This window comes from Anolis carolinensis, chromosome 4 (genome assembly GCF_035594765.1).
Source record: "Anolis carolinensis isolate JA03-04 chromosome 4, rAnoCar3.1.pri, whole genome shotgun sequence".
NCBI classification, from domain to species: Eukaryota; Metazoa; Chordata; class Lepidosauria; order Squamata; family Dactyloidae; genus Anolis; species Anolis carolinensis.
This window is the reverse complement of record NC_085844.1, coordinates 154342803-154359879: the sequence shown is the minus strand read 5'-3', so window position 1 is coordinate 154359879 and position 17077 is coordinate 154342803. Positions and strand designations below refer to the sequence as shown.

General features: G+C 40.4%; 1 protein-coding gene across 2 annotated transcripts in view; it reads right to left on the bottom strand.

Annotated features, from left to right (window-relative positions):
* Window positions 1-17077, bottom strand: part of LOC103278655 (uncharacterized) — a 356515-nt gene that overhangs the window by 42433 nt on the left and 297005 nt on the right. For both annotated transcript variants that reach the window (XM_062978047.1, XM_008109290.3), the window contains exon 4: window positions 13743-13948. In XM_062978047.1, the coding sequence (XP_062834117.1) occupies window positions 13743-13948 (206 nt within the window). The remainder of the gene's footprint in view (window positions 1-13742; window positions 13949-17077) is intronic.

Here is a 17077-nt window from a genome sequence, read left to right as displayed (position 1 = left end):
ATCCTTGTGGGAGGCTTCTTTTATGTCCCTGCATGGAGTTGGAGCTGACAGAGGGAGCTCATCCGCACTCTCCCCAGGTTGGATTCGAACCGGCAACCTTCAGGTCAGCAACCCAACCTTCAATCATCAGTCTGTTGGCACAGGGGTTTTACACAGTGCACCACTGGGGGCTCCTATCATGTCCTAAATGAAACTACACATAATTCTGAATTTTAAACATAATTTAATTATGTTTAATTAAGAATATTGAGGAAAGAGGTATTGTGGTTCTTTGTAAATATATCTTCCAATTCTAGTTGGCATGAACCTAGTAAACTATTAGGAATTCCAATTACATCAAAAGATTAGGGAGTGTTATACATTTTCTTATATTGGTTCCTTCACTACTGAGAATATAACAAAAAATTTGTTTTAAAAACGTTCCTTTTAGATTACACCTCTCAGAATTCCCTAACCATCTGGGTCTGCTTGTCATGCTAGTTTGAAGATCCTTGGAGTTGTATTAAAATGTAATTCTTCCAAGATGCTTAATATATCCCACAAATTATCAATAAAAGTGGAATATTATCTCAGACAGATAGCTACAACTGACATTAATGTATCCTATAATAATAATTATATAAAATTATATCATGATCTAAAAGATCTACAAGATATATGTAATGGAGGAAAATGAAGCTTTGAAAAACACGAGTACTAAGGAAGAAAAATCTTTGCAGTAACCTCAAAAGACATAGTCATGTGTCTGGGTTATTGGGTCACATGCTAGTTTTCAGTGTCAGGCAATAGTCCCTTAGAGCACTGGCTAAAGGGAGAAGCAGGAGATTTTAAAGTCCAATAGAACATGAAATGGGAAAACATACTTAAGGGAGTATGGAAAAATACTGACTGCAATTATTGCATTCTTGATTCCAGGAGGAAATAGTTCCTCATTCCCAACTGCAAACACAAATTGTACTTTAGAAAAGTCAAACCTGGGCCTAGTTGTTGGCTGACTTTCTTATATAACCCACATTCAGAGTTTCATTATCACAAATGATCATCTTTCACTTAAATATGAATGCTGTAAATTTGAAGTGAAAGCAGATTTAAGGCTGAACATTAAGAAAACAAAAAATAAGTGACCACAAACAATTTACAGAGCTTTAAAGCAGATGATGAAGATACTGAAACAGTTCACGATTTTCCATATCTTGGCTTAATTATTTGTTAGAATAGAGACTGTAGTCAACAAATCAGAAGAAGATTGTGACTTGGATGAGATACTATGAAAGAACTAGACAAGACTGTAAAGATATCTCACTGAATTCTAAAGCTAGGATGGTTCATACTATTGTATTTTTCATTTCTATTTATGGCTCTGAAAGCTGGAAAGAGAAGAAGGCTGACCAAGAAGAAAATCCAGACATTTGAGATGTGGTGCTGGAGAAGAGTTTTGTGGATACCATGAACTGCTAAAAACACAAATAAATAGATCCTAGAACAAATCAGGCCTGAACTCTTACTAGAAGACAAGATGACTAAACTGATGCTGTTATACTGTTACCATATCATAGAATAGTGGTTCTCAACCTGGGGTCCCCAGATGTTTTTGTCCTACAACTCCCAGAAATCCCAGCCAGTTTACCAGCTGTTAGGATTTCTGGGAGTTGAAGGCCAAAAACATCTGGGGATCCCAGGTTAAGAACCACTGTAATGGAATAATAGACTTGGAAGAGACCACATGGGCCATCTACTTCAATCCCTTGCCATGCAGGAAAAGCACAAAGTACCCTTGAAAGATGGCCATCCAGCCTCTGTTTAAAAGCTTCCAAGGAAGATGCTTCCACCACACTCCGAGGCAGAGAATTCCACTCCTGAACAACCCTTATGGTCAGGAAGTTTTTCTTAATGTTCAGGTGGAATCTCTTTTCCTGTAATTATAACCCATTGTTCCAAGTACTAGTCTGCTCCTTTTTTCTTGTGACATCCTTTCAAATATTTATACATGGCCATCATGTCCCTTCGCAACTTTTTCTTCTGCATTCTAAACATACCCAGCTCTTTAAGCTGCTCCTCATAGGGCATGGTCTCCTCTCCAGACCTTTGATCATTTTAACTTCTCTCCTCTGGACACCTTCCAGCTTGTCAATATCTCTCTTGGAGCCCCCGATGGAGTAGTGGGTTAAAGCCTTGTGACTTGAAAGTTGGGCTGCTGATCTGCAAGCTGCGAGGTTCGAATCCCACCTGGGGATGAGCTCCCTCTATCAGCTCCAGCTCCATGCAGGGACATGAGAGAAGCCTCCTACAAGGATGGTAAAACATCAAAACATCTGGGCGTCCCCTGGGCAACGTCCTTGCAGACGGCCAATGCTCTCACTCCAGAAGCGACTTGCAGTTTCTCAAGTCGCTTCTGACACGAAAAAAAAATCTCTCTTAAATTGTGGTGCCCAGAATTGGATACAGTATTCCAGGTGAGGTCTGTTCATGAGAAGGAATGGCTTACTAGAAGACAGTAATTGCTTAACAGAAAAGTTGAAGCTTTTGTAACTGTTGGAACAGAAATCCACAGCCAGACCAGGCCCATATAGAAATGAACAGACTTATTTTTAACTATGATATATGTCAAACACCCAACAGCTGGACACCATATTGTTGTATAGTTGCTCTGTGGCAGTGAATACGTTTGGTATGAAACTGACTCATATGTGTGGGCCAGTTGAGAATGGCTATTCTGAGACGGCATTTTCTGTTCCAAACTGGCAGACCACAACAGTTAATAATTGTTTAATTATTTTACCCAAAATAATTCCAGCTCACCTGTCTCACACAACTCAGCCAAGCTCTTTCCACACAGGATTACACACACACACACACACACACACACACACACACACACACACACTTTTCACATTTGTAGCTCAGAAGAAGCATCTGATATTTTACTTTCCCAAAAGGTATGATAATATTCCCTGATACCAAGCAATGAATGTAATCTGTATGAAATCGTACTTTCAGTGCATAAGGTAGACTACAGTGTCATCAGAGTCACTCTTGATGCCTCTTGATGTTGGAATAATTAAGATAAATACACCATCTGGTAATATAGGTATAACTGCTTGGAAAGCAAAGTTTATTTTCAAAGCTTCTTCTCTTCTGTTAATGTAATGCTCATCTTTACGGTTAAATTTCAGATCTACCCTACTATCTTCCCTTGCTTATGCTGCTTCTTACCGATGACTGAAAAGGATATACAGATGCTTTCAAGATTCATGGCTTACAGGAATGTGGTGGGAATTGCTATCAAAGCTGTTCTTGAATGCTGAAGTTAATGGAGGGGGGAAGAAATGTACCTTAAGCAATGGGAAACTTAATGGGAACTAGATATTTACTCAGAAAGACTATCCAAACCTTATTTGATTAATTATATTTTCTGTCTGACATATAGGGAATGGGAAGGGGCCCTGAAGTTCATCAGATCTATCAAACTGCTCAACACAGGATCTCCAGCTAAAGCATTCCCAGCAAGTAGCTGGCCAGCCTCTTTCTACAGACATTGAGAGAAGGAGATCTCACCACCAATTGGTTCCATTGCTGAACTGATCTTACTCTCAAGAAGTTCCTTCTAATGTTCAATCGAAATCTATCATTCTGTCACTGAAAACTATTAGATCTAGTTCTATTCTCTATGGCACCAGAGAGCAAGCTTGCACTTTCCTCTTGAGGTACTGAAAGAGTGTAATCATGTCACTCCTTGGTCTCCTCTTCATCCTTTTCTCTTCTCATCCTCATTGCCCTTCTTTGAACCAAATTGTCTAAGTAACTTGTCTATATCCTTCTTAAACTGGAGCACCCAGAACTGAATATAATACTTCAAATGAAGGCTGACCAGTTCAGAATATAATGTTCCTTCCTCGATTTGGAAACTATGCTTTTATTAATGAAAGCTGAGAAAGTATTTGCTTTCTTTGCTGCAACATCACACTACTGGCTGATGTTCAATTTATAGATAAAGGTAAAGGTTTCCCCTGACGTTAAGTCCAGTCGTAACCGACTCTGGGGGTTGGTGCTCATCTCCATTTCTAGGCTGAAGAGCCGGTGTTGTACATAGACATCTCCAGGTCATGTGGCCAGCATGACTGCATGGAGCGCTGTTACCTTCCCGCCGGATTGGTACCTATTGATCTACTCACATTTGCATGTTTTCGAACTGCTAGGTTGGCAGGAGCTGGGGCTAACAGCGGGCGCTCATTCCGCTCCTGGGATTTGAACCTGTTGATTATAATCAACAATAATCCCAAGGTCCTTTTCACATGGGCTTTTTGAATTCTGTTCCTATCTTCCAATGTTCTAGCTATACTTCCCAGTTTTGTACCATCTGCAAATCCAGTTCCCTCCAACCCACCAATGATAAAAATATTGAAGAGTATCAGATCCACGGCAGATTTTTTTTTTAGATTTACACTTGAGACTTCTTTCCAGTTTGAAACATAACCACTGATGACAACTCTTTGAACTCAGTTTTCCAATCAATTATGGATCCATGTGATTGTATTTCCATCTAATGTCTAGTCAGTTTGCCAATCAAAATATCATGGGGACCCCTATCAAATGTTGGCTGAAATCTCAATAAATGGCATCCACACCATTCCCATCAGCTACTAAACTGGTGACCCAATTTAAAAAAAAGATATAAGGTTAGTTTGGCTGGGTTTGTTCTTAACAATCCCATGCCCAATCCTATTAATCACAGCAAACTAACTCCTATATAATCTGTTCAAATATATTTCCTGGTATTAAGGTCAGGCGGAGTGACCAGTCATTTCCTGTATTCCTTTTTTGTTGCCTTTTTTGAAATGAGAGGCAATGTCTGCTCATCTTCAGTCCTCCAACAACTCACTCTTTTTCCAATATTTGATGGCAAGTGGTTCTGTGAGTATGTCAGCATGTTTCTTCAACATAAATATAGCAAGAGCTGCCATTCTGCATGGTTTGGCGGAGATGAAACTTAAAACATATGCTTTCACTCAATTACTTGCTGCCTGCCCTGCACACTGGTCACGAGAACCTTGTTGCCTTGCAAAACTTTTCTGTTAAGGCTGCCAGTTAATCTGTGGTGCTTGTGGTTAATATTCTGTATCAAGAACAGCGCAACACTCTTTTAACTATGGCTGTTTTTGACCACATTTTGGTGGCCACAAAAGTTTAAACTGGAAAATATAGGAAATGCCTTGTTAAAATTGATACACTGAAGTCCTATAATTCCCCCTTCTTTAAATCATGAGTTATACATTCATACAAAACTGCCCTTCTTGTCATTACACATTACAAGTGTCTCTGTTTTGTTTGTGTGTTGAATCATAGAATAATAGAGGTGGAAGAAGCCTCATGGGCCATCTAGTTCAACCCCCTGCCATGCAGAAAAAGCTCTGCATCCCTGACAGATGGCCATCCAGCCTCTGCTTAAAAGTTTCCAAGGAAGGAGCTTCCACCATCTCCGAGGCAGAGAGTTCCACTGTTGAACAGCTCATATGATCAGGAAGTTTTTCCTAATGTTCAGGTGGAATCTCCTTTCCTGTAATTTGAATCCATTGCTCCTAATCCTAGTTTCAAGGGCAGCAGAAAGTCTGCTCCCTCTTCCTTATGACACCCTTTCACATATTTATACATGCCTATCATGTCTCCTCTCAACCTCTTCTGCAGGTTGAACATACCCAGTTCTTTAAGACACTCCTCTCCAGACTTTTGATCATTTTAGTCGCCTACCTCTGGACACCATCCAGCTTGTCAATATCTCTTTTGAACTGCAGAGTCCAGACTTGGACACAGCATTCCAGGTGAGGTCTAACCAAAGCAGAATACAAAGGCACCATGACTTCCCTTGATCTAGACACTATACTCCTTTTGGTGCAGCCCAAAATCTTATAGGCTTTTGAAGCTGCTGCATCACACTGTTGGCTCATGTTCAACTTGTTGTCCATGAAGACTCCAAGATCTTTTTCACATGGATTGTTGTTGAACGAGGCATCGTCCATTTTGTATCTTTGCATTTCATTTTTCCTGCATAAGTGTAATATCTTGCATTTGTCCTTGTTGAAATTCATTTTTAGTTTTGGCCCAGCTCTCTAATCTGTTAAGATTGTTTTTAATTTTGATCCTATCGTCTGGAGTATTAGCTATTCTTCCTAATTTGGTGTAACTGCAAACTTGATAAGCACACCCTCTAAACCTTCATCTAAGTCTTTAATAATTATGTTGAACATTTTTGGGACCAGGACTGAAGCCTGTGGCAGTCCACTAGACACTTCTTTCCAGGATGAAGATAAACCTTTGGTGAGCACCCTTTGGGTTCAGTCGCTTAATTAATTACAGATCCACCTAACAGTAGCATTGCCTAGCCCACATCTGACTAGTTTGCTTGCAGGAGGTCATGGGGGACTTGGTTAAAGGTCTTATTGAAATCAAAATATGCTACATCCATAGCATTCACTGCCTCTACCAAGCTTGTAACTCTATCGGGGGAAAAAAATAAGATTAGTCTGGCATAACTTGTTTTTGAGAAATCTATGTTGACTTTTAGTAATCACAGCATTCCTTTCTAACTGATTCCAGATTACCTCCTTAATGATCTGCTCCAGAATCTTTCCTGTTATTGATGTCAGGCTGATTGGGTGGTAATAGTTTGGGTCCTCTTTTCCCCCCTCCTTGAAGATAGAGACAACACTTGCCCTTCTCCAGTGTGCTGGGACTTCTCCTGTTCTCCAAGAATTCTACAAGATTATGGCCAGTGGTTCTGAAATGATTTCTGCTAGTTCCTTCAATACTCTTAGATGTAGTTCAACTGGCCCTGGAAACTTGAATTCATTTAGAGTTGCCAGGTATTCCTGGACTACTTCTTTACTTATTTTGGGTCAATTTCCCTTATTATCTCGCCCTCTCCGTATTGTTCAGGTTGAACACCAATCTCCTTTTGCAAGAAGATCGAGGCAAAGAAGGTGTTGAACAGCTCTGCCTTTTCCCTATCTCCTGTTAGCATTTCACCACCTTCTCCTCACAGAGGCCCTACCATTTCCTTTTTCTTCCTTTTTCTACTGTCATAACCAAAGAACTCCTTTTTATTGGTTTTAATCTCTCTGGAAAGCCTGATGTGCATTAGTCTTATGAATCTTTTCCCTACATATGTTGGTTATTTGTTTGAATTCCTCTTTGTTGATTTCCCCTTTTTCCATTTCTTGTGCAAGTCTCTTTTAAATCTTAGCTCAGCTAAAAGTTCTTTGGATATCCATTCTGGTTGTTTTACACTTTTCCTATTTTTCTCCTTGCTGGCACTGTTTGCAATTGTGCCTTCAGTATCTCACTTTTAAGAAACTCGCATTCATAATTAACTCCCTTCTCTTTTAGTATTCCTGTCCATGGAATCACACTCAATGCTTCCTTAAATTTCCTGAAATCTGCTCTCTTAAAGTCTAAATACATGTTTGACTTCTCTTAGTTTCACCTTTCTTTTGTATCACAAACACTAGGAGCACCTAAGGATCCTGCCACTTCCACTCCATTGACCAGATCCTTAGTGTTGGTTAGGATCAGATCCAGAATAGCTGATCCCCTTGTTGCCTCTTCTACCTTCTGGACAATAAAATTGTCTGCAAGTCAAGTGAGGAATTTGTTGGACTTTGTACTCTTGGCAAAGTTTCCAACAAAATATCAGAGCAGTTGAAGTCCTGTATTACTACTATATATCTTCTTTCTGCATGTTTGTTCATTTGGTTAAGGAAGGTTTCTTCCAGTTTTTCCGTATAGCTTGGAGGTCTGTAGTAGATTCCCAGAACTACATCTTTTTCCGTCCTTGTTTCCTTAATTTTTACCCAGATGTTTTCAACCTGATTTCCAGGATTGACATCTTGTATCTCTTCACAGGTATAAATATATTTGACATATAATGCTACTTCACCCCCTCTTCTGTTTGGTCTATTTCTCTGAAATAAGTTACACCTTTCCATTGCTACATTGCAATCATAGGTCTGGTCCCATCAAATTTCAGTCCAGCTCATCTTGTTTATTTCACATGATCTAGGCATTAGTGTAAGACATTTAAGCCCATGGGGCCATTCCCCTTATCTGTTTATTTGAGATTATTGTCCCCTCGGTGCTTGGTAAGTGTTGTGTTTGTCCAATCTTCTCTTTAGTCTTTTGTCTGTTCATTCCGGGTCTTGATAAACTACAGTTCCCACAGATACATGCTTTCAAGTTCACCTATGACAACCCCAAAAATTTCATAGGTTCTTCTAATGCAGGGAGTATTCAGAGGGGGTTACTCTGTGAAATATAACCTGGTAGTCTCCCATCAATGATCCTTTTTAGCCTTCAAGATCAAAAAGCATCTGTTGTTTCATTTTTTCCACAGGACCTGAACAATTTTATCCAAAAGTCATGATGTATGCTAAAGTGTTCTTATTTCAGCTGAGGATCTAGGACAGCAAAGTGCACTTATGCATTGGTATTGAAGGGAGAGATAGGTTTTGTATGTGGAATAACTACATGTAAACAACTGAATTCTCAGGTGCATGCAAATTCCCTGGATTGAAGTTCAAGGTAGCAAACAATTTTTAAAGGTCTTGTTTAGAATGTTTCAAATATGATACTATTACTATTCTTTTTAAACTAACCATGTTCCAATGATGCAATCATTGGTTCATCCAAATCTGGCTGGGCAGATGTAGAGGGAAAGTATCCATTTTTGCTCCTTTGGATCTCCCCACCTCCAGGAGTGATACCAATATGCCTGATGCATCTGGAAGGGAAGTTGTGTCACTTCTGGTTTCATTTTGGGAGGTTGTGAGACTGGGAGAGCAGCATTTGTAATATGTTTGACTTAATTGCAGCATTTGAGATGAAATAGTGGAAAATAATATCTAAAATTTTGAATGGCAGTCTGGGGTATTTATAGGGGGGTTTCAGAAGGCTTTCAAATAGCATACTGATGAAGCCTGCAAATTGTACTTTACCTATCCCAACACAGGACCTCTTCACATGGCCGTGCCATTACACCACGAAAGGGAAGGGGCGCGGGGCGGCTCATGGTGCCCCACACACCCTCACTCCTCTCATCACACGGTGGGGACAGGACAGGGTGCGTGGGCTCCCTCTCGTCAAGCTGTTCATAAGATGAGTACCAAAAAGACCGCTCTTTGAACAACCAAGAAGCTCACAGACAAACATGTTGAAGCACTCCAGTTTTCTCCAGTATATAAATATGTTTGAGCATGAGTCATATTCTGTAGGAACTCCCAGCTCTTAGTAAATAAGATTCATGTTCTTATTCTTTACTCTGCAAGATGTAACTCTGACAGAACCAATAAACTGTAGTATCAGACAAAGAGGCACTTGTTGCTTGTTTAGACATATGACCTGACAAAAGGTAGGCAACAAACAAATGCAATGCACAGCACAAAACCCCAAGGAGGACAAAAAAGAATTGTGCCCAAATAAAAATGTGACACACTTCAATTGGATACATATTTAGTTTCTGTTGTTTTGGTTGGAAAACAGCTGCAGGTGTCCTCCAATTATCTCACCATTTTTGCAAATATCAACTGTCATATTTAATTTGTTCTGTTCATTGTGCAGCCTCCTCGAAATGCATACTTCCTTCACTATGCATTTGCAGCCAGAGTTTCTAACATTCAAGCTAACTTTCGAGCTCGTCAATTAATGCATTATTTACAAGTTCAATGTTATTAAAAGCAGATTCTTAATTTACTAATGATTTCAGAGTCTCCAGGCAATTTTCCAATTGGTATTTTATTGAGAAGGGGAAATAAAAAAACAAAACAAAATAACCCCCAACCAACCATGGGAGGCAGGGAGAAGAGGGGAAAAATATGCCAACACTACTTTAGTATGACTGTTTTGCTACGGTTTATACAGACGTTCTGCAATCTTTGATGATTTGTTTTTATTTACGTTCATTTTGCCATTCTTAGCTGATTCAGATGCTAGACAATTCCTTAACAATACAGAGGAAAGTCCTACCCAATATCTGGGCCTGTACGATCAATGAAAAACATGTTTCAATACTCGTTACTAAATGGGGGGGACTGTTTCTAAAGTGTTTCAAAAATATTGTAAGGGGTCCGTATTATAGCTATAACAATATAAATGGGGGGGGGGGGGGGTTATTACGCAATTGCACAAGTGGGGAAGCTTCCAGGGCTCCTTTCTCCCTCCCCGCAAGTTTCAGAACTTTTCACATATCCGCAGATTTTTGGAAATTTAAAAAGGTTTTTATGAACATTTTTTTAAAAAAACTAATGTTTAATTAGATTGAATCTTGTTCTTGAAGACTTTATCATACGAGACTGCTAAAGCTCAATTACAGCAAGCTAAAAACACCTTTTGATGGGGTGTCCCATAGTTGTGTTGCACTATATTCATGCTTGGATCATATATTTTCATTCACAGGAAAACTGCTCAATGAATCCAATACTACTGTTGTTCCACCACTCTTTTTTGTGTTATGAGTGTCTTCTGCTACATTCCCAGCATTGTAGAACAGAAGACGATCATGTGATAATGACAAAACTGCATGATAGTGAAACTGCAGCAAAATAGGGTGAGGGAATGCACCAGATAGGCAACATGTTCAGGATAGGGCAAACAGAGAATGGAAGCGAGGCTGTGTGGAAGACTTCTTGCAGAAATTTGCATCATAAAAGTGCCAGCATTGCACAATTTTTCTGCAGTATGAAAGAAATAATTCTAATAGCATCTTTCCATTCGCTTAAACCAGTGATTCCCAAAGTGGGTGCTACTGCCCCCTGGTGGGTGCTGCAGCGATCCAGGGGGGCAGTGATGGCACCTATTAGGACACGGGGGTGGGGCCAGGGGAGGGGAGGGGCCTCTTCCCAAATGCCCGAGACAGGGCTGAGCCCCTGAGGTGCTTGTTGGGACGCAGGGGATGGAGCTAGAGGAGTGGGCATGGCTTCTTCCCCAGAGCCCGAGAGAGGGCTGAGGCTCTATACCAGGGGTCCCCAAACTTTTTAAACTGGGGGCCAGTTCATACTCCCTCAGACGGTTGGAGGGCCGGACATTAGTTGGCCACTGAGCAATAATAATAATAATAATAATAATAATAATAATAATAATAATAATAATAATAATCCCAACCCCTTTCTGCCTTTGTGGACCAAAAGCACAAGCAAAGCACCCCTGACAGATGGCCACATAGCCATCTGTTAACAACAATAATAACAATAAGGGTTGGAAGAGACCCCTTGGGCCATTTAGCCCAACCCCCTTCTGCCTTTGTGCTGTGGGGGCTGGATAAATGGTTTCGATGGGCTACATGTGGCCTGCAGGCTGTAGTTTGGGGACCCCTGCTCTATACCTCTCCTGAGAGGCCTTTTAGGACTAAAGGGCGGGGTTAGGGGCATGGCCTCTTCCCAAGAGCCTCTGTATACCTCCCCTGAGGTGCTTGTTAGATCACGGGGGTGGGGTATAGAGGCCACACCCCCTCCTCTAGCCCCACCACCTGTGTCCTGGCAGGCACCGCAGGACAGAGATAGACGTTCAGCCCTGCCTCAGAGCTCGTAACTCTGCCCATCCCAGCCCTGGCCGCCCATTTGTGGCCGCGCCCACCTCCCCCTCCTCCTCCCAGCCCTGCATCTAGGACTAGGGCAGAGGCTCAGCCCCGCCCTCTTGAGCAGGAGCCACACCCACCCCTCTAAGCCAGGCCCCCCTTTCCAGAGGGTGCTGAGTCATATTTTTTCTGGAAAGGGGGGTGGCAGGCCAAATAAGTTTGGGAACCACTGGCTTAAACAATATGATTGGAATAAGACAATAAGCTGGTGAGATAAAGTCTTAGGATTTTCATTTACCATCTTATTTTATGCTTTCTCTGGTCTTCATTTGTTCGATTAAAGCCTGACCCTACTTCTTCTCCAACTCCTGAGCCTCCAAAGGCTCATACAACAGAGAGTGGCTATCATTAAAATGCTGACATTAAGTGCCTGAAGATAATTCATGTTAGTGACACTTATTTACAGGGCATACCTGCAATTTTGCAGTACCGCAAATTAGTTTCAAACAGTAAATGTCAACATTTTAATGATGACCATCACAGCTTTGATATAATCATGTCAGTGTGGGGCCTGTTGATTTGAGATAAAGTGAAACTAAGATGGCATTTCATCTTGGATACATTTCAAATCCTGAGGTTTAGTTTTAAACAGTATATGGTAGAAAACAAGATGTAAAAAAGATAATTAGTCATATCTGTATTATAGAGAAACATATTGTGTTTGTACATTAACATAAACTATGGTTTATTAAGACAGGAATAAGACCAGCCTCATCCCATCCTCATGTTTCCTCGTCCACCACATTGTTGGAATCCTGTTATAATCTGAGCATTCCTTTTCTGGAAATTCAAAATTGTCCACATGGATGACTGAGATAGTGATCCCTTTGCTTTCTGTTGGTTTAATGTACACACATTTTTGTCCCTGTGTAGAACTACCCTAAATTAAGAATGGCCAGACTTTAGCTTTGAAAGTTTTAGTTTTGAAATAGGTTGTCTTGGCTTTTACTAAAAGACTGAAATCTGCCAGTCTGAGCCAGAGACAAAATAGTAGTCCAGGCTTTATAGTGGCCAGGCCAGTCTTATTGTAGGATAAACATATTCGTATCAGAGCTACTGCAAATTGGAGATTCTAAAACACCTTTCCAGAAAAACTGGTCAGTTGAGCCAAACAATGACCTTGGTCAAAAGTAACAAATTAGTGCTCCTATTTTACAGATGATGTTGATAGATGTTGAGAGATAAGTAATTAGCACAAGCCACCTACAGAAGAGGTCCGCTACTCCACTATAATTTTATTTGCTTTTGTTACTGGAAGGTAGAAAGTTTTGGAGCTCTACTGCAAAGCTGGAAATATTACTTTTTGGAACTTCCAGAATCCTCCAACCAGCATGTTTAATGACCATGCTAGTTGGGGAGTCCGGGAGTTGTAGTCCCCTGAAAGTAATATTTCCAAGCTCTGCAAAGACCTCCCAATTTACCATGTGCAATTACCCCTTTTCTAAATGCTGCTGAACAATGGCAACTGGCATCTAGCACAGTTGATGGAAGAGAATTAGGTTGAAAGAGGACACTGCATGACCTTGTTATCTTTCCTGCAAAGAGATCTTTTGTAGTTGGCCGATAAGCTGTTGTAGACTTATGTGTACTTCATCAGATGCATGTGTACTTCATCAGATGAATTGGTAGCTTGCGCTACCAATTCCATTCTCTCAGTGTCTCAAAGATGCTGTCTTTGCACCTTGATATTCCAGACTAACATGACTATGAACTTCATCACATTGAGATCCTGAAGCTGGGGAACAACGGGGGCATTCGTTGGGCAGCGGGGCAGTCAGTGTGGGAACGTATCACCCTGTGACCCACATCACTTGCATTGCCCCCTTTCCCACTTTGTGTGGGAAAGCGTCACTGCCCAGCTTCCCCATTCTATCTTATGAGATCACGGGAAACTTTCTGTGTTCTCCTTGCTACATCGTAGGACAGTTTCAGCACTGTGCATGGATGAAGCCCTGTTGGAAGTAACTGTGCGCCGTTTGATGGGATCGGTTGGCTTCCATCAAGGAAACATGCAGGAAGCGTTCTAGGACACTTCTTGAAGACAATGTGATGACATCCTATGTCTTTTTGCCACTTATTCTCTTACACTAGAGGTGGGGGGAGAGCTGGAGACAATTTCACTTACTTTGTGAGAAGTATCTCTGTGAGGGCTCCAAAAGTGATGGCTGCTATTTGGAACACAAGACTGGGAGGAGGATCCTTAAAAGCAATGATCATTTGGTAGACCAGAAGTGGAATGCCAGTCATGAGCATCACAATAGTGCAAAAGACAATCCATTTGTGCCATCGTAACATTAGAATCCTCCATGGTGATTTCTTCTCAAGTTCATACTGTAAAGGGAGAGAGGGGTATTATGGGGAGAGAAAGAGAAAAAAAATCAACTTACTCAAGGCCATAAAATGATGAATGTGAGTTGTGAATAATTTAGAGCAGAAAAATAAAGAGTAAAAAAGTAACATTGGACCATTGGTATGAGAAGCTGTTGAAAGCTCATTTCATTTTCCACCACGAGGTTTAGATACATATTTGCTTGTTTCTTCATCTTAAGTAATGTATTTATGGCCACAGGATGCATTAAACCTTAACCTGTAGCTACATGCAAGGTGTTTGGATGACCGGAAAGATTAAGACAGGTGGCAATTTACACAGAGTGGTCTTGAACTACATGTAACAAATACAAGATACCATCTCCAAATAAGAAAACTTATAATTATGGCCATCCCCCCAACCCCCCCCCCCCCACCAATGCATACACCCTTAACAGGATTAAAGATTACAATAATAGAAAAATGCTGCAAAATTATTACACCATGGTGGTTATACTTTAAAAAAAATCTTAGTATATATATATTTTAATCTACAAGTCATTACGGTTAGCTTCCGTGAAAAGTGTTTCTGTAGCAGAAAGGAATTGTGTAAATGTATGAATCAACTAAGTAAGTAAATAAATTGGCTATCTTCCAATATTTCACACATGAAAACTAGGACATATGTGGTTAAACAGTATCAAAGTGTGGGCAAGATGGCAAATATTACTAATGAAGAAGGATAAACAAGCTATGTGAAGTTGCAAGACTCTGCTTTTACCTGAGACCCCTTCTATACTGCCATATAATCCGGATTATCACATCAGATAATCCACATTATCTGCTTTGACCTGGATTATATGAGTCTACACTGCCATATAATCCAGTTCAAAGTAGATAATCTGGATTCTATATGGCAGTGTAGAAGGGGCCCCAGCTGAAAGAGCAACTCGGGAGGAAGACGGAGTAACTGAGACATTTAAAAAGCAATTGAAAAAGTGGGGCAGTAGAGGAGCAATAGATTAGAGAATATGTAGCTAGAAAGGATTCAATGCAAAGGGACATGCCATTGTGTATCTTTGTAGGAGACCTGCTCCATGCTTGATTGTATTTACTCTTTGTTTGGGCTATTCTGTTGGACTACCCTATATATATATATCTAGAACATTTAGTCAAAAAATCAACTAAAAAACCTGGGTTGATTTATCCATGGTCAATTTGGATGTTGTACCTTAACTCTTCTACAAAAGCAACTATCCCCTTCTCTAGGAAGAGTGACAAAAGGCAAATGCATAGACCATCCTGGGAGGACCTGAAGGAAGCACTAATACCGCATTTCTCAACCTGGGGGTTGGGACCCTTGGGGGGATCGCAAGGGGGGTTCAGAGGGGTTGCAAAAGACCAGTATTTTCTGTTGGCCTTGGGGGTTCTGTGTGGGAAGTTTGGCCCAATTTAATTGTTGGTGGGGTTCAAGGGGCTCTTTGATTGTAGGTGAACTATAAATCCCAGCAACTACAACTCCCAAATGTCAAGGTCTATTTTCCCCAAACTCCATCAGTGTTCACATTTGGGCATATTGAGTATTTGTGCCAAGTTTGGTTCAATTTCATCATTGGGGGAGTTATGAATGCTCTTTAATTGTAGGTGAACTATAAATTCTAGCAACTACAACTCCCAAATGACAAAATCATCCCCCCCCCACCCCCACCAGTATTCAAATTTGGGCGTATCAGGTATTTGTGCCAAATTTGGTCCAGTGAATGAAAATACATCCTGAATATCAGATATTTACATTACAATTCATAACAGTAACAAAATGACAAGAACAATTTTATGGTTGGGGGGTCACCATAGCATGAGGAACTGTATTAAGGGGTAACGGCATTAGGAAGGTTGAGAACCACTGCACTAATACCTCTACTTTCTTGTTCTTCCTCATTAATACGATTTGGCATCTTGACCACATTCTGATGTTAATTGGTCATACATGTTCTTGTTTTCATCTGTGAAATGTTAGGGGGATGTTTTACTTACTTGCCTTGTTACTTCTTTTTCTTTTGGAAACAATAAAAAACAAAGGAGTAACCACTAAGGAGAGGAACTTTCAAACTCAGGTATGTTTTGCCTTTGCTCCTTCCTGATCTGCCATATGCTAACAATGTTTTAATCTTTGAGTCCATTTTACATTTTATTTTAAAGGGCAGACACACCTCTGCCTTACATATCACCAAATCCTGCCCCCTTGCTCTTTTTACAAAGAGAGTTGTTTTTTTAAAAAGATTATGTTGCTATGTGATTCTAAAAAATAAAAATGCCACAAAAATGTCAACCAAATAAGAGCTTTCTGCAAAACAGAAGACATTTAATTTTGTAAGATTACTATTCTAAAGCATTGCCTCAAAGCATGTCAAAATTACTATATTTCGTATCTGAGCTCTTGATAGGTTAGGTGACCCACACACTGTGATTTGAGAAAAATACTGATGGAGTGAAAGATGTGTAACCCATGGTTAGGATTAAACACGGTCTGCAAGTAATCAGTGTTTAAAGCACATTCAACTTGAGCGCAGTACCGTTTGTAGGGACAGCCCAGGAAAGTAAATATTAATTTCTATTGTACAGTATGACAAAACTACCAGTGGACAACTTTGATTAACTGGAACAAAAATGGCAGATGTCACACAGAGTTTGCTATCTGCACCAGATGAAATGTTCACAAAACAAGGTGTCTTTTACTTCAGAAGCATCTTGACTTCCATTTCATTAACAACAGTAAAATAAAGACAGTCATATATTGCCTATCTGCTTCAGGAGAAAGGTAAATGATGCTTTTAATCAAGCATCACTGCAACTGTTCCACAACACGTCTCATCTGAAAAGAAAACTGTGTGTTTTGCTATAGAAAGCTGATAGATATGCCATCTGAAGAGTTTTGAAGACTGTAGTCCTATATGCATATCTTTGGGTATAAATTCCACCAAAAATGGGATTGACTTGAGTTAGCAAGCATAGGATTGAGTTCTTAGGGCCTTTTTATATTGACAACTAATGTGGGTCTGATCTGGTGACAGGGACAGTAGGGAGTCCCTACTATCTAGCCATGCTAAATAAGTTTTGGTGCCACTGGCCAGCCACTGTAGGGGTCCTTCCCCA